This window comes from Colletotrichum aenigma (assembly GCF_013390185.1).
Source record: "Colletotrichum aenigma strain Cg56 chromosome Unknown KSG_Cg56_contig08, whole genome shotgun sequence".
Lineage (NCBI taxonomy): Eukaryota > Fungi > Ascomycota > Sordariomycetes > Glomerellales > Glomerellaceae > Colletotrichum > Colletotrichum aenigma.
The window spans coordinates 3238718-3258221 of NW_023500914.1; the positions used below are offsets into that span (position 1 = coordinate 3238718).

General features: G+C 53.4%; 3 protein-coding genes across 3 annotated transcripts; all 3 read left to right on the forward strand.

Moving 5' to 3' along the window:
• Positions 1-469: 469 nt before the first annotated feature.
• CGCA056_v012351 (uncharacterized protein) lies at positions 470-2019 on the forward strand (the record flags this gene model as incomplete). Its single annotated transcript, XM_037327595.1, has 5 exons — positions 470-1159; positions 1218-1274; positions 1336-1376; positions 1536-1548; positions 1597-2019. 5 exons carry the CDS (start codon positions 470-472, stop codon positions 2017-2019), a joined length of 1224 nt encoding a protein of 407 aa, XP_037173972.1.
• An 8337-nt stretch (positions 2020-10356) lies between these two features.
• CGCA056_v012352 (uncharacterized protein) lies at positions 10357-11658 on the forward strand (the record flags this gene model as incomplete). The annotated part of the gene is made up of 3 exons (XM_037327596.1): positions 10357-10397; positions 10467-10568; positions 11547-11658. The coding sequence occupies 3 exons, from the start codon at positions 10357-10359 to the stop codon at positions 11656-11658; spliced, it is 255 nt and encodes an 84-aa protein (XP_037174774.1).
• A 4627-nt stretch (positions 11659-16285) lies between these two features.
• CGCA056_v012353 (uncharacterized protein) lies at positions 16286-17881 on the forward strand (the record flags this gene model as incomplete). Its single annotated transcript, XM_037327597.1, has 1 exon — positions 16286-17881. One exon carries the CDS (start codon positions 16286-16288, stop codon positions 17879-17881), a length of 1596 nt encoding a protein of 531 aa, XP_037174775.1.
• Positions 17882-19504: the final 1623 nt, after the last annotated feature.

Sequence of the window (19504 nt, forward strand, 5' to 3'; positions counted from 1 at the left end):
CGTGAGCGGCAGGGGAATAGTACCATCAGATCACCCACCCACACGCGCGCGCGCCCATACACGCACACACACACACACACCCTTTCTTTCATCATTCTCACTCCCGTCGCACTGCTGACTGCTGTGCAAGACTCAAGTCGCCGCTCATCTTACATGACGGCTCGCCTCCGCCCATCCCTAGCCTTTTCCATTTTATATTTGGTGGTCCTTGTCCATCTGCAGTCACCCGTGCCGACAAGCTCAGACCAAACAGCCCCAGAAGCTTGAAGCTGTCCATCAACATCAGATACCACTGGACACAGCCAAGCATAACCTCGGCGGCAACCAGTCAATCGTCTGACGGCCGATAACCCAGGAACGAGACGCCCGCGACATGAGCTTGACCATCTCGAATCGATCTTTTGGGCATCACGGTTCTATCGGGGGAAACGCTTTTGCTCCGTTTCCCCCACCACACCATGGGTATCCCATGCATCGCCAACCATGGCCAACGACTCGTCCGCCTGTCCAGGTTCAGCTACAGGACCGAGACAACGCTACTGCCTTGATCAATGCGAACAGTGTCCGTCATAATGCCGGAATATCACTTCAGGGTAAACACTTCGACGCCATTTCCTTCCCCTCCACGGCGTCCACCACAACTCCGGCCTCCAAGAAGTCAAACGACGAGGTTGAAAGTCACAGCCAGACTGCGAGTGTCACTAGCAGCAGATTTGCAACACCAGCTTCAGGACCCACAGTCGGCTCTATCAACCCCTTCGATCTATCTACAACCACTTCAAGTACGCCTCGCCATGTTCTCATCCGCGTGGATGGTGATGCCGGCTCCTACCTCGATAGTGTCACTGGCCAACCGGCATTTCAGGAACAGAATCTCCCTTCGGAGTTGAATGGCTCGTTATCAGTTAGTAACGGGGACCCGATTCAGACGGGCTGGAGTGTGGACTATGCGGGCCTGTCCCGTACATCCCGAGATTATGGCAATGGAATTGGCTGGCGATTACAGGAAGCCGAGGCCGTCGCCGACCCTCACCAGACGTGTAGTTGGCCCCGGAAATTTGTCTGCTCTTTGTGTTCATTACGATGGAATGCCGTTCCCCTACCAGCAAAAGTTATCCGCGGCGATGTCAGTCAGAAAGACAGGATCGACTTAAGAATCGTAAGCGAAACGACACCATCGCGCTGCCATGACAATTAATGTTGCTGACGACAACCAGCCGAATCCGACAGATTCTAAAAGAGATCCAACCTTCTCTCGACCCGGATGCTCCGAGGTACGTTGTGGCAATGTGACGTGACCAGAGAGTGTCGGGCTGACAATGGGCCAACTCACAGTTTCACTACTATCTCGATCATGAATGTTCCGCCACCGAGCCGTGCGTTCGGGGCCTTTGCCAAACTTGCCGACCTGTGTCCCTGTTGCCAGACTTGCAGCCTACGACACACTGCTGCCCGCCGCAGATTGCTGAGCCGGGGTATCTCAAGGAGATTTATCGCTGCATTATGGACAACTGTGCATTTCTAACAGACACCAGACGAGAGATGAAGGTTCGCATCAAATCATTCGACCATCTTGCTTCTAGCTAACCCATCCAGGCTCATCTACATTCCCCAAGAAAGAACGGCCATAAAGCGTACCTCACGGGCTTAGCCAATCGCATTGAGACTGGGCAGATACTCAGTGCCATCGACAAGGAGATATCGTCGCGTCTGATGCTCATGTTTAACGATAGGGACGCCCGAGGACAAAAGTCCATCTCGCAACCCATCAACACCGTTCTGGGCCCCGAGGATATCAGCAGCCCCGCGGTACTACGAGAACACACGCAGTGGATGTCCTATCTTGGCCTGCATACGCCCGAGCTTCACCGACGTGACTTTTTTGATCCAAGGACAAACCAGTGGTACTACCGAGAATACAACCTTGACGACGATTTCGAGGACGCATGCGAGAACACCAGGGTTATATCTCACGCCACCGGCCGTGCTGTAAGGACGAGCGACTTTCTTTGGCGATAGACACCTTCGTCCCGTCATCCGTAACACTCCACATCACACGTCACTCGGCATGGAGGTCATTCGCACCTACTAACCTTGGTACTGCTATTTCTTATTTTATAATCGCAGCTTGAAGGCGTTTGAGGGTCAAGGCAACAAAGACCAAGACGCAGAAACGGGGGCCCAGAGATTTTCTTACGATTTGAATGCCACGCTATGACAGGAAAAACAGGACCTTTTCTAGGAACGAGGACGATGAGGATTAGTATTGCAACTGACGGTAAGCATCTTTGGTGCTTTCGGTTCACACTTTCGAGGTTTCGATTGCACTTTTGGGAGAGGCGTCGATTGTGATTGAAAAGGCGGAGGCTTTTAGGCTGTCCTAGTCGCGCATTTTTCTTGGGGCGCTGGATATACCCTGCCATTGTGGATCACAAGAGTCCGATTTGCTTTGTTTCATTTCGAAAGCTACCGCTTTGAGTATTCCCGGTTATTTAACGGAGTCGTCGCTCTACATGAGTTGAATGAAGTTCCGCTTGCAGTTGGTTTGCTGGATTACATTATATTATCAGGGTTGGAGAATGTGGCAGTAGGATGCCATTGTTTCGTGCCATGTTGATTCACATGAGGCTACTAGCTCTGAGTTTCAGCCCGGTTAACACTGATGCTAGTGCTTTCACGGCCCAGATACGCAAAGATATGTTTGGAAAGCTTGAATATCGTGCAGCTAATTGAAATCCCTTGCAGGAGATCTACACGATGTGACAGGCTTTCAGCGGCTGATGCGGCTACATCAGATGTCCGTTCCCAAATAGGGGTCCCCCGCCCAGACAATCAAACCATTCCTCGCCCGGGGTCTTAAGACTGCAAGTTGGTCGCGGAAGCCAGAGCCGATGATGGAGGCGGGTGGAAGAGCTTGGCTAACCGGACGAGCAGCCGCAGGAAAGACATTTGGACGTGTTTGAGTCTCGGGAACGTAGGGCTACGCCGATCACTTCGTGGCTCGCTTCTGTGACATCTATCGGTGAAGTGTGCGCTCCTTCATCATTCGGTCTTAGCATGGACTTGTTGAAGTCACTTACCATAGATTACGTGGAGAGTGGCAGTGAACCAGAGCGCTCGCTTTTCCCTGTATACTTAGACGGACCTTGACAGTCAGTCCCCACAAAGCATGAACTCTGTTGACCTATCAGCAAACATCTACCGGAACCTCCTCATTTAGGGTTCTTGCGGGATGACTAACAAGAGTTTTGTCTACGCCGTTAGACGACTCAAAAGCCAGCTCCATGTCCAGATTCGGGAACCTCGCTATTGGCTACCGAGATGGTTGTTTGTCTGACGCATACCTTGAGGCAGAGCCATGCCTACATAGCAATCCTGCAAGACAATGGACCGGGCGGCACAGGAAAGCAAGCATCACGTACACGGCAGACAACAATTGAGGCCATTGAGAAAGACCTTATAAGCTAGATGCACAGAGAAAAACATAAAAAGACATACAACACCGGGCATTCGCCGGTCGTCACCGACCCGACTACTACTCCAGCCCTCACTGGCTTATCTATGGGAGAGCGGACGGGATCCCGAGTTCTCCAGTGGGTGTGGTCGCATGTGGCAGCCGATGTTACAAAGTCGAATATGAACTCTCAGATGTTGAGCTTGTGCACACATCTGTGCTGGAGCAATTTCGACCGACAGGATGTCCTTAACTCAGCATTATCGTATGTGATGACCAATTATCTGCGATCGTGCTATAAGCTGGGACTTAAAATAAGCTTGTTCCTGCGCCTGTATTAAATGGTGTAACAGTAGTTGATTTCGTCTGAAGTACTGGCGGGGAACTCCGGGCTGGAGTAAACAGCAACCCCATCTTCCTCCACACTATCTGCGTCGTCGCAGGGATAACTAGGTAGCCTGACGTACAAGTTCATTGGTGACATATGAGAATCATTCTTCTTTGGACTTGCGGCTTCTTTGAAGACTGTCTTGGGTCGATGCTCCAGTTCAGGCTGCGTCAAAAGAGGTTGGTGTGTTGTGGGTATGTACGTCTAGTAGTGATACCATCAAAGCGAAATTTCGAAAACGTCAGCCTTTCGTCGCTCGTTTAACATCGACGAAAGGGCTTCTTATTGCTGTGTCTGATAGGTTGAATATGTACTACGAAAGCAACGACAAATATTAATGCCTTGAAGTCTGCCATTGAACCGGCAAAAAGAGCAAGATAAGTTGGAAATCACGATGACTGCCGTGGAGAAGTGATTAAGATAGTGTGGGAACATATATGGTCGTCCTTATAATAAGGAGGCGGTTCTCAATGTTTCCCAGGGTTCAAGTGCAATAGAGACTGCGAAAGTGCTGTCATACTAGCGGCAGCATACCAGTTCATTCAGGATCAAAATAATATCTGTAAGTGCCCACCCAGCAAACAACCTAGATACATAAGAACTTATAGACGTCCATCAGATTGAAGAAAAGTACGAAAGAGTCTAAACGAGGTCCCTCTCCGGAGGCTTCATCATCTTCTATCTCGCCTTACCAGTACCTGATCTTGCAGTGATGGCTCAACCTATTCTTTGGGCCATGATCGCCTTTCTGCAGTGTCTCGTAGTTGGCTAAAGTCCCGAGTTTGCATCCGCAACTGCCAAAGTCAATGCCGGTCAGCTGAGGCGATGTTCTTGGAGACCTTGATTTTCTTTAGTTCAAAGAACAGGTTTGTATCATGTCGTCTAAGACAAAGCACACTCGTCCTAGCAGACTTCAGATGGTTCCAGTAGTCAACTTGTAACATGAGGTGAACTGCTATAGAAGTACTCTGCCGTCATACTACAGAGGCATATCAACGGTATGTTCATTCCGCTGTCATCAAGTCGGCCCAGAGGCGTCACTCCCAGTCAGCCCCTGAGCCGTATTGCATTTGACAAGAGACTTCACGCAGGATTCACAACTATCAAAAGAAAAGCACACACACCCTCTGGCCTCAATGGCTCGTATCTCTACAGTGTATGTCACGAGGGTGTAATAATATTTCCCTGTGGACAACGCCTGGAAAGTACGGGGGCTTGGAAGCAGTCGTGGGATTGCAAAATCTCCTAGATGATCGACAGGATCAGACAGCATCAATGCATCTTAGACCCATTGAGATCCCGGGGGGACACAGGACAACCGAACAGCCAACGTCACAAGACGATATTAATCGAAGATGAAGCAGGGAAGAATTTCGACTACAAGCTTGCGAATCATCGGGGTTGACTCAATAGGCGGGGGGCCTCGGATGGATTAAAAAGGTGCGACGTGATCGACGACAGATCTCGCACCCACTCATTTGCAGCTGCTCCTCGCAGTCAGAATGACCGACATCCCGCTGAAAATCCATCCAGCCAGCCCCACGACTCCCTGGCCTGGCTTATTGAGGGGGTCTCCATCTTTGCGTGACGATCTTCACGCAAATGGCTCCCTGTGACATCATCGTTCAAGTCATACGCCAATGTTTGGTCGTTGTAAATCCCATGCTAGCAATACATAGGAAACATAAAACACATCAATTAACATCGAGGAAGCAATGCTGCTCGGGACTACTCTGGCAAAGAGGGACATCAGATCTGCGGCTGAGATGGCCTTGGCAGACACGGACTATAACGCCCTTCCACCGTTCCAGAGTTAGTGTCCTCACCGAAAAACGATTACTCGAAAACATGCCAGCTTTACAAATGCGATTCGTTTACCTTTGCCACTTGATCGTCACAAGCTCGGTGTAGTCCAAGCTTCACTTCACGTACAACAGACATCCACTAATGACGATGACAACCGGGATGACCGAAGACTTTGCGGCGGCCGTGTTCTGCTTTTGCGGAGCTGCTTTGGCGCTCATGTGTCTGTCCTCGACGACCGCGGTTGCGAACTATTCCTCGGGGTAGCTTGACAGGCTGTAAATTTAGCTGTCGACCTTTAGGGTCTCACACAGGCCCAAAGAAACGCCAGGGAAATCAGCGAGAACAGGAGCGACGCTACAGAGTAGGTTTAAACTCCATCGCCACGGGCGGACGCGTTGGACTATCAGACCAGAGCGGAGGCGCCTCAGTCCCATGGTCAGACGCTGCCAAATCGGATACTCGGAAGCCATTGGCCTCTTCTTGTTGCAAATAGAGTTGTCACGTTTGTACCAGAACGAGCAACGACATCGGAAAATAACATAAATACGCGCTCTGGTGCTCAGCCGCCCCCTGGACGGGACCGCCATCTTAGAGCCGAATGACAGATTCGCAGTGTCTCAGGAGTCCGCTTTGGGAGCATGGCGTTTTCTCCGGAAATGAGGTTCTCGTGCTCGTGTGTTTGTGAAGAACGATGGGTGGCCAGTGCAGACAGGCAGAAAGGCGGCCTCTTGCTTGCCAAGTTAGTCGACTCGACGCCAGAGACGGTCGAAACTTGTTAGCGATGCCGCGGAACAGGTGCGGAACAACCGTGACACGGCGTCGCAGGCACAAGCGTCGAAAAGGTGTTTCCCCCCTTTCTTCCCTTTTGCAGAGTGCTTGCGGGGAACAGCCCATGCCGTAGATCTCGGAGCTCGTGGCGATCAAGTGGGTAAGCCGCCACGATGAAGTCGAGACTGACCTCGCCACGTTGTCTGTGGACGGTGAACTTAACGGGTTTCAACGCGTTGCAGAGATTTCTGAAGCCAACGGGCTCTAACGCGCGCGTTCCTGAAATAGTGTATCTGTTCGCGCCTTAGCTCGACGGGACCTGGGTGAGCGAGACCATGATGGGATGGATGGCAGAGGCGAGCCCAGAGAGCATTGACGGTCAATCTCTAGCTCTTGTGAGTGCGGTGGCTTGGAGTTAAAAGGAGTGCTGCTTCGATCGAGAGAGACAGAGAGAGAGCGAGCGAGATTTCCGTACAACGGGTATCCGAACAGGGCAAGAGGAGCAGCTCCACTACGGGCCGAAGAGGGAGGAGACCTGGCAGCGGTTGTAGATGTGCTTCATACTTGATGTGTCTCTTCTTGCGAGCTTCGAGCGTTGGAAAGGAGAATAATGGAGACATTGATCAGACCACTGGCCCCATATGGCGTCCGTCAAGTAACGTCGGCGTTGTGCTCGCTCGGCGCGTTTGCGCGGGTGTGGATGTGGTCGATGACCCATAGAAGCGTAGCGCAAGGCTAAGCAAGGACGGATGATGTGTGTGTGTGTGTGTGTGTGAGTGAGAGAGGCGTCGACGAGGCTTTCAAGTGTCGGGGCTTGGTGGCCAGCCGTGATTGGGCAAATTGCGGCATGAAGTCAGTCGCACAAGGCGCGGATTGGGTCTGTGACTCGTGAGGTCGTGAGGCGTCGCGAGGCACCCGAATTGAGCGATGCCGAGCCGGGTTCGAGCTTGGTGGCTGCGTGCCGGTGCCATACCAGGCTCGGAGCTTGGTGGCCACGCTCTCGGGATTAGCTGCAGGGCTAATTTCCTCAAACGGGCAGACACGGGCCGCATGATGAGCAGTAGGGCGCCGGGTTTGCTCGTGTTTGTGCAGCCCGTCCCGTCGTTGAAACATCCGCACTGGCAGGCTCCTTCTCTCCCTGGGCTAATAAGGGGGCGTGGAAAGGTGCCTCCTCTGCTAGTGTGGTGTGTGTGTGTGTGTGTGTGTGTGTGTGTGTGTGTGTGTGTGTGATGCAAGTGAAGGAGAAGGGCCAATGCTTGGGTTTAAGGGATTGACTTTTTGGCGTTGCCGCTGCGGGTGCCGGCGCTGCTTATGCTGCATGAAGCCATCCATGGAGAGAGGAAAAGGAGATGCGCTCGCTTCTGGTACCTAACCGTACTGGAGGTAAGAGAGGCGGACCGGTGAAAGACACACACATGGGAACTAGCTGCCCAGCATGGGGGAGGCGGAGACGGAGACGGAGGCAGAGACCGAGAAGGGGGTGCCAAAGTCTCAGAATCAGATGTTGGCGTCGGTGTCGGTGTCAGTGTCGGCCGCGTGGTAGGTACTGTGATGATTGTCCATGATGACGGATGGTTGATAATGATAATGATGAATGATGATGATGGATGCATCGTGAGTGAGCAGCGTGTGATTGATTGTGCGGATGGGTGATGGACGTTTCGGGGACCAAAAAGCAAGCAAACGAGTCGTCGCCGTTGCTGTTGGGGTTCCATCAGATCCATCCTCCGGCGCGAGCAATCAAGGTCAAACGTTGCAGAAGCCGGCTCCAACGCAGCAGTCATGGTCTCGGCAAGGGGATCATCATCAAAAGATCATTTGATGTGCTGACAGCGGTTGGTCCGATCTCAGTGCACACAAGCTTGTCGCGGCACCAACAACTGCGGCTAAACCGCTTGTGTGCGCCGCCAATCCACATTCTCATCAAACTTGGCATCTCTGGTTGGGTACTCTCGGACCTACCTACTTTACCCCCATTCTGATTCAAGCGGAAGTCCACGCTGCATCTGCGCGTCGCTCTCCTGCGCCCCCCTTTTCTGCTTCATCGTCTTTTTTCGTTGTTGCTCCGCCGAAGTCGCCCGCGTGATGGCCAGGTTGTCTGACACCCTGCCCCCTCCCCCCTCCCCCCGCTCCCCTTGGCCCGAGGTCCTGGGCAGGAGGAGGCTCTTGTCAAATGGGGCTGAATCGACGACCTTGGCCCTGACCTTAGTAGAGCCACTTATCACGACAGGATGGAGTGTCGCCAACCAGGTTGTCGGAAGAGAGACGCCTTTGAGCTACCTCGGTAAGGACTAGCCTGACACCAGCAGGACGAGAGCGTCAAAGAATATCAATGTATCCGTTCAACGGAGCGAAACCGAGCAGGGGATTGTTTGTTCGGGGCTTGTGGCGGTGGGCGGCCAGCCAGAGATCCAGGACTTTGCAACGAACGAACGGGTGAGCAAGCCACGACGGCCATGTGGGTGTGGGGGATTTTCATAGCGGATGTGTATTATCGCTACCAACGTTTTCGTCTTGTACCTACCGCGGCCACAAATTGGCTTTTCTGGGATCTTAACATGAGGTACCTAAGGTAGGTAGCTTGGGCACAGGCAACCTAGCATGCCTAAGATATCGGTAAGATGCCGACGATAGACGCAGGCCGAAGCCTAAAGGAAGCTCCTCCAGCTTGGGATGGCGTACCGGCTTACGGATGGCGGTCCGTTCTTTGGCTGTCCATCTATCAAATGGCTCACAAAGGCAACGACTTTGAAACATGCTGGGATGGACATGACGACGGGAGTGCAGTGGTCGTCGTGTCCTTCGTCTGAAGAGGCGAGCGTGGCCAGGGCTGCAGGTCTTCCGAATGGATGGAACATTGCCGCCATCTGGCCCTCCTATCAGCTTCCCGTTCCTGCGCCTGTGCCTGAGCCAATGCCTGCCTAGGTACCTTACCTTACTCTGTACGTAAACCTACCACGACCGGGGCGACTGGGGTCTCCGTCCGTACCTTACCTACAGTAGACCTCTGTAAGGCAAGGTAAGGTAAGGTAGTGTAAGGTACCGCATCTCACAGTACCGTTCGGATCCGATGACCTGGATGGGAATTGCAGCCGGCCAAGCGTGATATCCGCATCGTATCTGTAAGGTCCTTTTCCAGTAAGGTCCCGACATCTTTGTTCCGATACCTTAGCCTCAGTTGACTGGTGACCTTATTCGCACCTTGACTCTAGAGTATTTACCGTATTTCTCCTATTCGCTGCACCCCAATCCGGAAGGCATCTTGCCAACCAACATAACAAAAAGCAACCACCAACTGTTGTATTGCCTAAACGAACGACAAAGAAGCAACAAGCATTCAATGATCGCTGCCTATAATTAGGACGGCCGCTCTGATGCGAGCTCAGCTTCCAGCGCAGTGCAGCTCAACTCATGTAAACCCAACTCACACATGCCATGCCACGCCGTCTCAACCATGCATTTGCACCTGCACATGCAATGCCAATTACCCGGCGGTTCTTGCTCGGCGTTGTTTGCACCATGGTGTTGCCACTGCTCGTCTGTGCATCACTCGTGCATCACTCGATGCTTTCAACTTCCACGGCCCCCCCTATACGGCCCCGGGGGAGCTTAGCTCAACGTGAGACTTAGGCAAATCATCATGTCCTACCCATCTTTAGCTGGAGGAGGCGGGGCCGATACGTGCGTACGCAAGATGCGCAACATGCACGTACATGATGCTTGCCTTACTCCGCATCTTTGCGCTGCGTTGACCGGTCCCGGGATGCCGTCGTATCAGTCCGTGGACGCTGGACCGTGGATCGCAGACCGCTGACCGTGCTGAGCGTCGCTGGCCATGCAAGGCAGATGTCGTCGAATACCTATGACGCCCAACCTGCATGCGCCAGGGTTCAGATGCTTGCACTTTACACCAGCACCTGACAGGCGGAAGCACGACTACATGGTACCTGACTGCACTGGCACTGCGCAAGCATACATGCGGTAAGACGTCGATTGTGGCATGTCCATAGCTTACGGACGGACCAACAGGATAAACTGACGGTCATCGAGGCCCTCGAGGCCCCAGGGGCCCGCAGAGGGCGGTTCAAAAGTGCTGCTCTTCTACGGATACCAATTGATCAGCTCGGCGACGACACTAGCGTGCCAACGATCGTGCTTGAGCAGCTCCATTTGCGATTGTGATTGTCACGGCATGACATGACACAAGAGGGCGGAGGCGACGTTATCAGGGTAGCCCCAAAGAGGCAAAGAGGAGGGTCCAGGGCTCCAGCGGCTGCAGTTTGCGGTTAGGCCAGAGTCAACTCGAGATTCAGATTGATACGGATGAGTGATCACGAAGTTGGAAAATCGGACAGAGGTCTGTTCTGTTCTGCGGCTTGTCACATTGATTCTAATTCGAGACTGGTTGGCTTGTTGGCACGTTTGACTCGACAGGTTGGGGGTTTCTTATCCTCTAGCTTCCAGATTCCACATCGCCTTTGGTGGCCGTGCTCAAGTTTTGATGCGTGCTTCATATAGAGTGGCCCCCATAGCTGCTGATTTTTTATTTTTATTTTTATTTTTTAAGTTGGTTACTCGGGCAAGCAGACTACTCCATGGAGGGAAGATGGCTGAGAGGGTGGAAGTTGCAAGTCCAAAAAAAGACGAGACGAAGCGATGGCGACAGCCGGCCCTAGAAGGCGGCGTCAACAGGACCCGTCGATGCCGACCCTCACGCCTTCGCCGAAGTCACGATCTGACGCCCTTGTGCGTCGTCTGCGTTCGCGCCAAGAGAAAACCTTGGAGACGCGCGCCGCTAGCCAAGTATCATCGTGCGTCCGATGTAAGTCACCTTGGCACAATGGATGCATGTTTAGTGTGGATCGGACCAGAGTCTGGCATATTTGACGTGATATGAAGCAGAACTTGTGCTGTGCAAGAAGGACACCAGACGTATGAAATAAACGAACCCTTGCAGCACTCGCCCCGACTCGCGAGTTTACTTATGATGAGAGGGGGGGATATGGAGCCCCACGCAACCACGGTCACGGTATCGGTAAGGGTAGGTCGGGTTTGCCTTGGGAAATTTAATCGGAGAATGACAAGCAGCATCGACGCCGGTTACTGAGGAAGAAAGGACCATTATTACAGTACGGGCGGAGCCATTGATACCTACGTGAGGATCAATAGGAAGTACGGATACAGCCAGCTGGCAAGAGGCCACGGATCAGAGAAGAATGTGAACAACAAGCAGAGGCCATAGAGAGTGTGAGAGGATGGGGGCACAAGAAGAAGCCTAGGGTGGGGGGAAGAAAAAAAAGGAAGGGCCGTGCTGTGCCCACTTGTCTCTGTCTTGGCCAATCAACGGACAGCTTCCCGCTAATTGTTTCCCCTCATCCTTCCTATTCTCGCCCCATCACGTTATTAAAGCTGGCCAAAACCGGTAACAGACCCCTGCAGTAGCCCCCTTGTAGCTTGGTGTATGGAATAGCTCCCCAGGCAAATCATTTCAAGGGCTCCGAAAACCACCAGGAGTCCCCTGCAATGTCCCCTGCAACGAGCTCTGGCCCTCCACGAACACCATTGGATTGCACCCGTCAGCTAGGCTACAGTGGCAGTGCAGCTATATGGGACGCTTTGGGGGTTGTCACTGTGCTGGACTGAACGCATAGGTGCTGTAAGGTTGACGAAGCGAGGCAAGGTATCCGTACTCTGTGGCCGTTGGAATGACGCACTGAGGTGGATGGCGATGGCGATGGCGATGGCGATGGCGATGGCGATGGCGATGGTGGTGGTGGTGGTGGTGTCGTCGTCGTCGTCGTTGTCGTCGTCGGGGGTTCCTGGCAGTGTTTCTCTCTATTCATGTTTCGAAACGCTGGGCCGCCCGTGGCGTGTCGGTGAACGGTCCTGAATTTGTTTCAGGTGATGTCTCGGCCAATCACAACGAGGCAGTCATGAACCAGTGAGCAGTTTCCCCAAGAGTCTTTTGATTCTGCCTTTTTACTTGAAGCCGTAGTAAGATATTGCAAACCAGGAATCGACGAGTTCTCTTCAACTTCTCGTATGGCTGCGCTGTAGAGATGGGCTGCGCCTCGTGCCTTGAGCTGGCTGTGAGCATGCACCGTTGCTATGTCGAGCGGGTCTCGTTCGGCAAACGGAACAAACGAGAAGGCCTGCCATCTTATCACCAACCGCACCGCATGGCTTGGAAAAAAGTGAAAGATTGGAGGACCCTCAAACCGATGTTGACCTTAGCTGGTGCTAGCGCCGTGGTGCACGCTCCCTCTGTGCTCCCCCTCTCGGCTTAGCTCCGAAAAAAGAAGCGGGGGTTGTGGTAAGGTACCTTGCCTAGGTAAGCTATCTCTCGCATCAGTCGGTCAGTTGAAATGAGTTTGAGCAAGAGGTCTGAAGCGTGTACGGATACTATGGTATGTGTGAGTGTGCCACGCGCTGTTCCCGCACGTTCCCCTGCCCCCTTCCCTTCGACACTTTCCTATTTTCACTCTCGCTTGCTTTCGCTTGCTTCCTAGCGCCTCCCTCTGGCGTGGCTGCCGGCGCACTACCTAGTACGTATAGCGAACGGGATATTGTACATAAGGCAAGGTTCACAGCTGCTAAACGGGTCCAGTTGATGTGATGCTGCCTATCCGTGCCTGATGCTCTGCTGGTTTTGTACGACTTTATACGTGCTGTGCTATGCTTGCTATGCTTTGGTTGTGTGTGTGTGTATTTTCGCATGCTTCATTGATTCCCCAAGCCAAGGTATTATTCAACCAAGCAAGCATCCAGTCAATCAATCAATCAGTCAAGCACCAGCCCCCCATCCGCCATTGATTGGACCCGGGCGTGGAGTGTGCGGTCATTGTCTAGCTGCCCGCCCATTGTTTCCTTCCCGTCGCCTTTTCTCTCGCTCCCGTCCGTTCCCGTAGGTAAGGTAGGTACGCAGTAGGTACTCGTCCGGCGTTTCTCCCACTGCAGTCCATCCCATCCCATCGCACCCGCGTCTCATCCCATCATCCACTTGACTTGTCCCATCTCATCACATCACTCACACCCGCCCGCCCGCTCGCGCGCGCGCACCCACACTTTACCAGTATCTGCATCTGCATCTTGCCTTGAACCTTCTACCCACACCCACGTCTACGCTCACGCCGACGCTTCCAACCACTGTACTTTAAGTTGCGAAGCTGGGGTGATCTGTGCTGAGCTGCGCTGCTCCAACTGCCCCAACTGCCATTTGCCCTCGTACCTGGACTGTACCCCTGATCCTAGCAAGGCTGAAGCTTCTAAACCATTGACCCTTCTGCTTCGTTACCCGTCCTTTTCCTCTAATTTTTTTTTTTTTTTTTTCTTCTCTTCCCCCCTCTCCTCCCCTTGACTCTGTGCTCTTCTTCCCCTTCCCCCATCTGATTTTTTCTTTCTTTTTGGCTTCTGCCAGCCTTCGCCGCATCGATGGTTCGTTTGTTCATCCCATTGAAGCCGCTTGAGCTTAACTAAACGCCTCCTGCCACGCCCCTTCCCCCCTCGGTCGGTCGGCGCACAAGTACGAATAATTCCATGGTGCCTTGATTGACGTCCCATCCCATCTCTCATCCCAGCTCCCGGAAAAACCGAGCTGTCCCGAATTGGGATCAAGTGCGAAAAGAAGGGCTCGTCTCAACAGCCGCATCCCACGCATACGCATCCACTGCCGCTGCCGCTGCCGCCACGCTACTTTACTTTACTCTACACTACCCGCGACCTTGCCTCGCGATTTCTTGATATTTTCAAATCCATCGGCAGCCAAATCGCCCAAGATAGCTCCTTGTGGTCTGTTCCCACGGACGCGGAGCGCACCACTCGTGAGAAGATCGTCTCCCGTAACCGAAAGATGACGCGCTGAGAGGTTCGTTTCATCGCGGGATCGTCCCTGCTCCTTGCTCCTGTTGCTTTCAAACACGCCCCCCCCCCCCCCCCCCCCCCGGTTCCCCATGCTTCCCGTTTGCCGTTTGCATTTCCCACAGGCCATCCACAGCTCTCTCTCGCTCTCTCCGTCTCTCTGTCTGTCCAGCAGGCAGGTTGTCGGATACGTAGGATACCCTTCTTTACCTTTTCCCACCCCCTCATGCCGTCGTGCAGCGTTCCAACCAGGCACATCTCCCAGAAGAGTGAAACACCCCTCGTCTGCATGCTAGCGATATCCTTACGCGTGACTGGAGGGGAATTACGGACACAGAGTACAGGACCGAGGGACGCGCAAGAAACGAGAAACGGCCAGCAGGCCCGGCCGGAGAAGACGAGGAGAAAGAAGAAAAAATCTTCTAGCCCGATCTTTCTGGGGATCGCTGAACGGCTTCCTTGCTTGCCCGTCCAGGTCCCCGTCCAGGTCCAGGTCCAGGTCAAGGGCTACGCTGCGGACCTGCTCTGCTGTTGGCTGACCGCTGAGATATCCAATCCCGTCCGGATACGCAGTAGGTGTTCGTCCCGTAGGTACTGAGATAAGGTACAGCAAGCACTGTTGCTCCTGCCATTGCCACTTGCCTCTGCGTGTGCGTGTGCAGCATCGTTCGTCTCTTTTTCGCCAGATCCCAGACCCTCGCACCCCAGGCAGGCCCTTGCCCGGGCTCAAATGGCAGGGGTGGGAGATCACCTCCCTCCTGGCTCCTGTCTCCCCCAAACATCGGACGGAATTGACAAGTGCAATATCTGTCGGCCTGCATATGCAGCAGCAGCCGCTTCACAGACATACGGTAGGGGGGAAGGGGACCGCACATGCACATACGCACATGCTGTACACATACACACAATTATTACCTGCCTACCTATCCGTACCTATCTATCTACCTAAGGATACCCAGCACACACACACACACACACACGCCTGTCATCGTTTCTCTCTCTCTCTCTCTTTCTCTCTCTCTCCCCCTTCTTTCTCTCTTTCTTTCCCACTCGTCTTCTCGCCCGCCATCACTCTCCGCCCGGGCCTTTCCCATCTACATTAGCTGTCCTCCTCTGCCCCCTCCTTTCTGTACAAAATACCTCGCCTACCTTGTCTTGCCCCTAACCTACCTACCCAAGGCCTTGTACCACACCTTACCTCACCTGCCCGCCCTGCTCCTCCTCCGAAATCTGCCCAACGTCTCGACGTCGGCCGGGAACGAGAAGCGCGCTAACAAGTCGTTTGTGCAGGGATCCATCGGACACTGCTGTAAGGCCCCTACCCTCCCATCTCAGACCTCGTCGCGCCTCCTAGCCTCCAACCTAGTCTTCTAGTCCCTAGTCGTTCCCTCTCCACGCTAGGTTCCTGACTAACTTTGCCCAAGCTTCCGCTGGCTTTGATTCAAAGCACACGCTCGCTTCCCACTGAGTACTCGACTACCAACACCTCACACCTCACACACCTCCTCCCACACCATACACCGTACACCACACGCCACCGCCAGTCTGTTTCCATCTTAACCTGGCCTCGCTCCGCTCCACACCGCACCTACCTCTCTGCCTCTTTACTTCTACCTCTTCTTCTATCTACGACTACCTCACACCCGACCCGACCTTTACTTCCCGTAGCCCTTAATACCATCCAAACCCTCCACGCTCGTTTCCCATTATATCTACGCTCGCGACGCTTTCGAGCCGGCACCCGTTTCCCATCCACTTGATTTCGTCTTGTCGACCCGCGACTCAACGTTCTGCTTGTACGATATCTTTTCTGTTGATTCCGTCGCCAGTACACACCTCCGATCAGCCCTTGCGGCACATCGTCCGATCATCTGTCGCCATACTTCGTTCATCAGCTCATATCATTCAACACACTGTCGCTACCTCGACGCGCCCTGACCCAACCAAGAAAAAGCCAACACCAACGCCAATTCGTCTTCGCCGAGTGAAAGGGGAAAGTGGATAACGCTCAGATGGATCATCCTATGCAAGATGCCCCAGCCGACGTGCTGGCCGATGCCCGACGGACGCTTGAGGCCTTGAAGAATTCGGGGCTTTCGCGCGATCTTTTGATGCAAATGTGGGAGGCCGATGATAGGGCAGCACAGCAGCAACAACAGCAGCAGCAACAGCAACAGCAGATGGTTCCCCAACAAGATGCCCCTATGGAAGACGCTTCCACACGAGGTTTGATTCTATTGCCTCTCCAAACCTGGAGAAGAGATCATCCGACTAACTTCCTTCCTGTGTCCCCAGCGATTTGCCATGGCCAAATTGGTCACCGACCGCGCATCTCGGTTTCATCAACGAGTTCAGGATCCTCTGGGCACGCCAGCATTTGGTCAATGGGCTCCGCCAATTCGAACGCTACTATCGCTACCAACTACTCTCAGTCTTCTCAAAGCCCTTCAACATGCCAGCAATCCGCACCCCAGGCTGTTCCTGGCGGCCTTCCTCAAGTAGCGAGCGCCCAGACGGGATGGGGTCCCGGCCGATTCAACTTCTACTGGTGCACATCCTGCGAAACAAGGTTCAAGCGCAAGTACGACTGGAAGCGTCATGAGGAGGAGTTCCACGAGCGTTGGAAGAAATACCCATGCCCTGAGCCTGGCTGCAATAGGAGCTTCTGGGGAGCCAACACCTTCAACCAACACCACAAGGCGTCTCATGGCTGCAAGACATGCCCCCACTCCGAAAAGGTTGTCAAGTATCTGAAGAGGAGAAAGTACTGGGCTTGTGGCTTCTGTTCCGCCCTTCATCCCTCACGTGAACGCCACGTCGAGCACGTTGCGAGACATTTTGAGTCGGGAAAGACAAAGTCCGACTGGATGCATTCCAGAGTTATCTACGGCCTTCTTCATCAGCCATTGATTCACGAGGCTTGGAAGGACATCCTCATGTCAAAGGCGAACGAATTCAATGGACGCCAACCCAACTTCAGCTGGAACCCCACACAGACTGGCCGTGCTCAAGGTTTTATGGAGAACGAAAGTCCCGGCCAACTTCAGGATCTGCTCGAGTTCTTTTCTGGTTCCAGCTCTGAGGCGGAATCGATTGTTTCAATCGCGTACAAGCTTGCGGACCTTGTCTTCCTCCCCGTGCCGGCATCGCCGCCTATGCAATACTCGCAATGCTACGCCCCTGCTCCTACTGCTATGCCTCAGCAATACCCTCCTCAGCCCTTGCTGCCGCCTCCTTCGATACCCTCGCAGACCCTGCCGACGCAATCTCCTCAGCCCCCGGTCTTGTCGTCGCAAGACTCCTCACCGGGGCCTTTTATGGATCACATGAGAGCGCAGTCGATGATGCCGGCGCCGTTGTTCCACACCCCTCAGCAGCGCACTACACCAGAGCCTCTTCACAGGGCGTCACTCGACAGAGAGCTGCCGCCACCACCTCAAGAGGCACAGCCCATGAACTTTCAGTATATCCCTGACGGTATCGTGTTTGAGGACTGGGAGAGCTTCTCCAGCACAGTTGTCGACGAAAACGCACCAGCACCAACGCCGATGCCAACAGAATGGCCGCTGGTGCCTGTACAATATTACAACGCCCCTGTGGGGCCATGATCACATTCATTCCCGCGAAACAGAAAAAAGTCATTTCCTTTGTACAATGTCACATGATTTGTTGCTAGCGAGTCCGCCGGCCGATCAATATAGTATATAATGGTAATCACCTTGTGGGGGAGACCAGTCTCGAAAGTTTTTTGGGTTCATCATTTCTTTGGGCCGTGGACAAGGGCAAAAAGGGCGGACACGGCATAAGATAGGAATACGAATGGCTATGGGTCGGCCAAAAAGAGGCGGAGGCGCTCACGAGAGAGGTGTGTTCCATTATGGTTGATGGTCAAATGTCAAAATGTGATCGATAGATTAAAGCCAAAACATCGTTCCATCGCCTTACCACTTTCGTGCGTACTACTTCTCAGTGATAGGGGCGCTTCTTCAAAATGAACTGTCTGGCACAATGTAGAAAGAGGGCTCAGCGACGCGACAAAGCGAATAACTAGGATAAGCCGGCTACTGCAGCTATCCTCGACGGGGCTCCAACGGTTCCTTGGATTGGAGCAATAATACATCGCGAACGGATACCTGCCTCGCCTACATATCGCATCAAACACAGGTCGAGGTTTTGCTATGTCGCTTAGAGCGACGCGCGAAGATGTGGACTCTGTGCCAAACCATGAGAAATGGGCCCCCGGTCCTTCTCGAAATGCGCGGCGTCTGGCTTGCATGTCCTCTGCGGTTGCACAACCTGCACGACCTGCAAGAACTAAACAAAAGCTGGTTCGTGAACAACAAGTCAGACAGGGGGGGTTCGGAAAGCAGCACGGCGCCAGGTAGGCATATACAGGTCGGTGGACGTTGTCACATCATCAAAAGTCTACTTAAGATGCCACATCCCCGTCGACAAGCCAGATGTTCTCATGTGTTCAGGCTGAGCCCTTTCGTCTTCTAGGACGACTTCATCTCCGGCCAGCCCCTGCCTTGACTCTTTACGCGTGCGAGGTCCTCCAGCCTACCTTCCTACCGGCTCATTCAGCCACACACGAAGGCATCATTCTGTGCCCAAAATACTGCGGACCACGGCGCACCGTGGAATCAAGCCTAGGGTGTGTGTTTCTCTTATGAGCCCATCGATTTGGTGGCGGAGTGAACGCTGAGAACATCGGCCCGAATATTTTGTTGCGGGTTCTTTCTCCTCCTTCAACGGGCAGCTTGCTCATCACTGTGATAGCGACATGCCTCAAACAGTGGCACAGGATTCCGTTACGGCAGATTCTGTGTATCGAGATCGACTTGACACTAGTGCTGCCCCGATGACCTCTCGGAACTCCTATTCGCTCACTCGATGGTTGGGACAAGACGATGCTGAAGAGCCCTGGTGTCCTTACAGACTCGGTTGGAATGCCGAGAGGTTGGGTTTCCCGGCTACAAGACAGTGAAGTCGCGAGGCAGCTGTCATAGCGCATGGTGCAGCTTCTCCGTAGCTGAAGTGGCGACTTCGCTTCCGTCATGTTCACTCGTCGGCATTGGATACATGATTCCCCTTTTTTTTCTGGTGCTAGAGAGCAGTTGACAACGGCGCTTGACTACTTGGATTCGGCGTTTTCAAGTTGAATCAATAGACAAGACTTGAGCCTCAAATGTAATAACAATTGAACTGTGATTATAAGATCAATCAATACG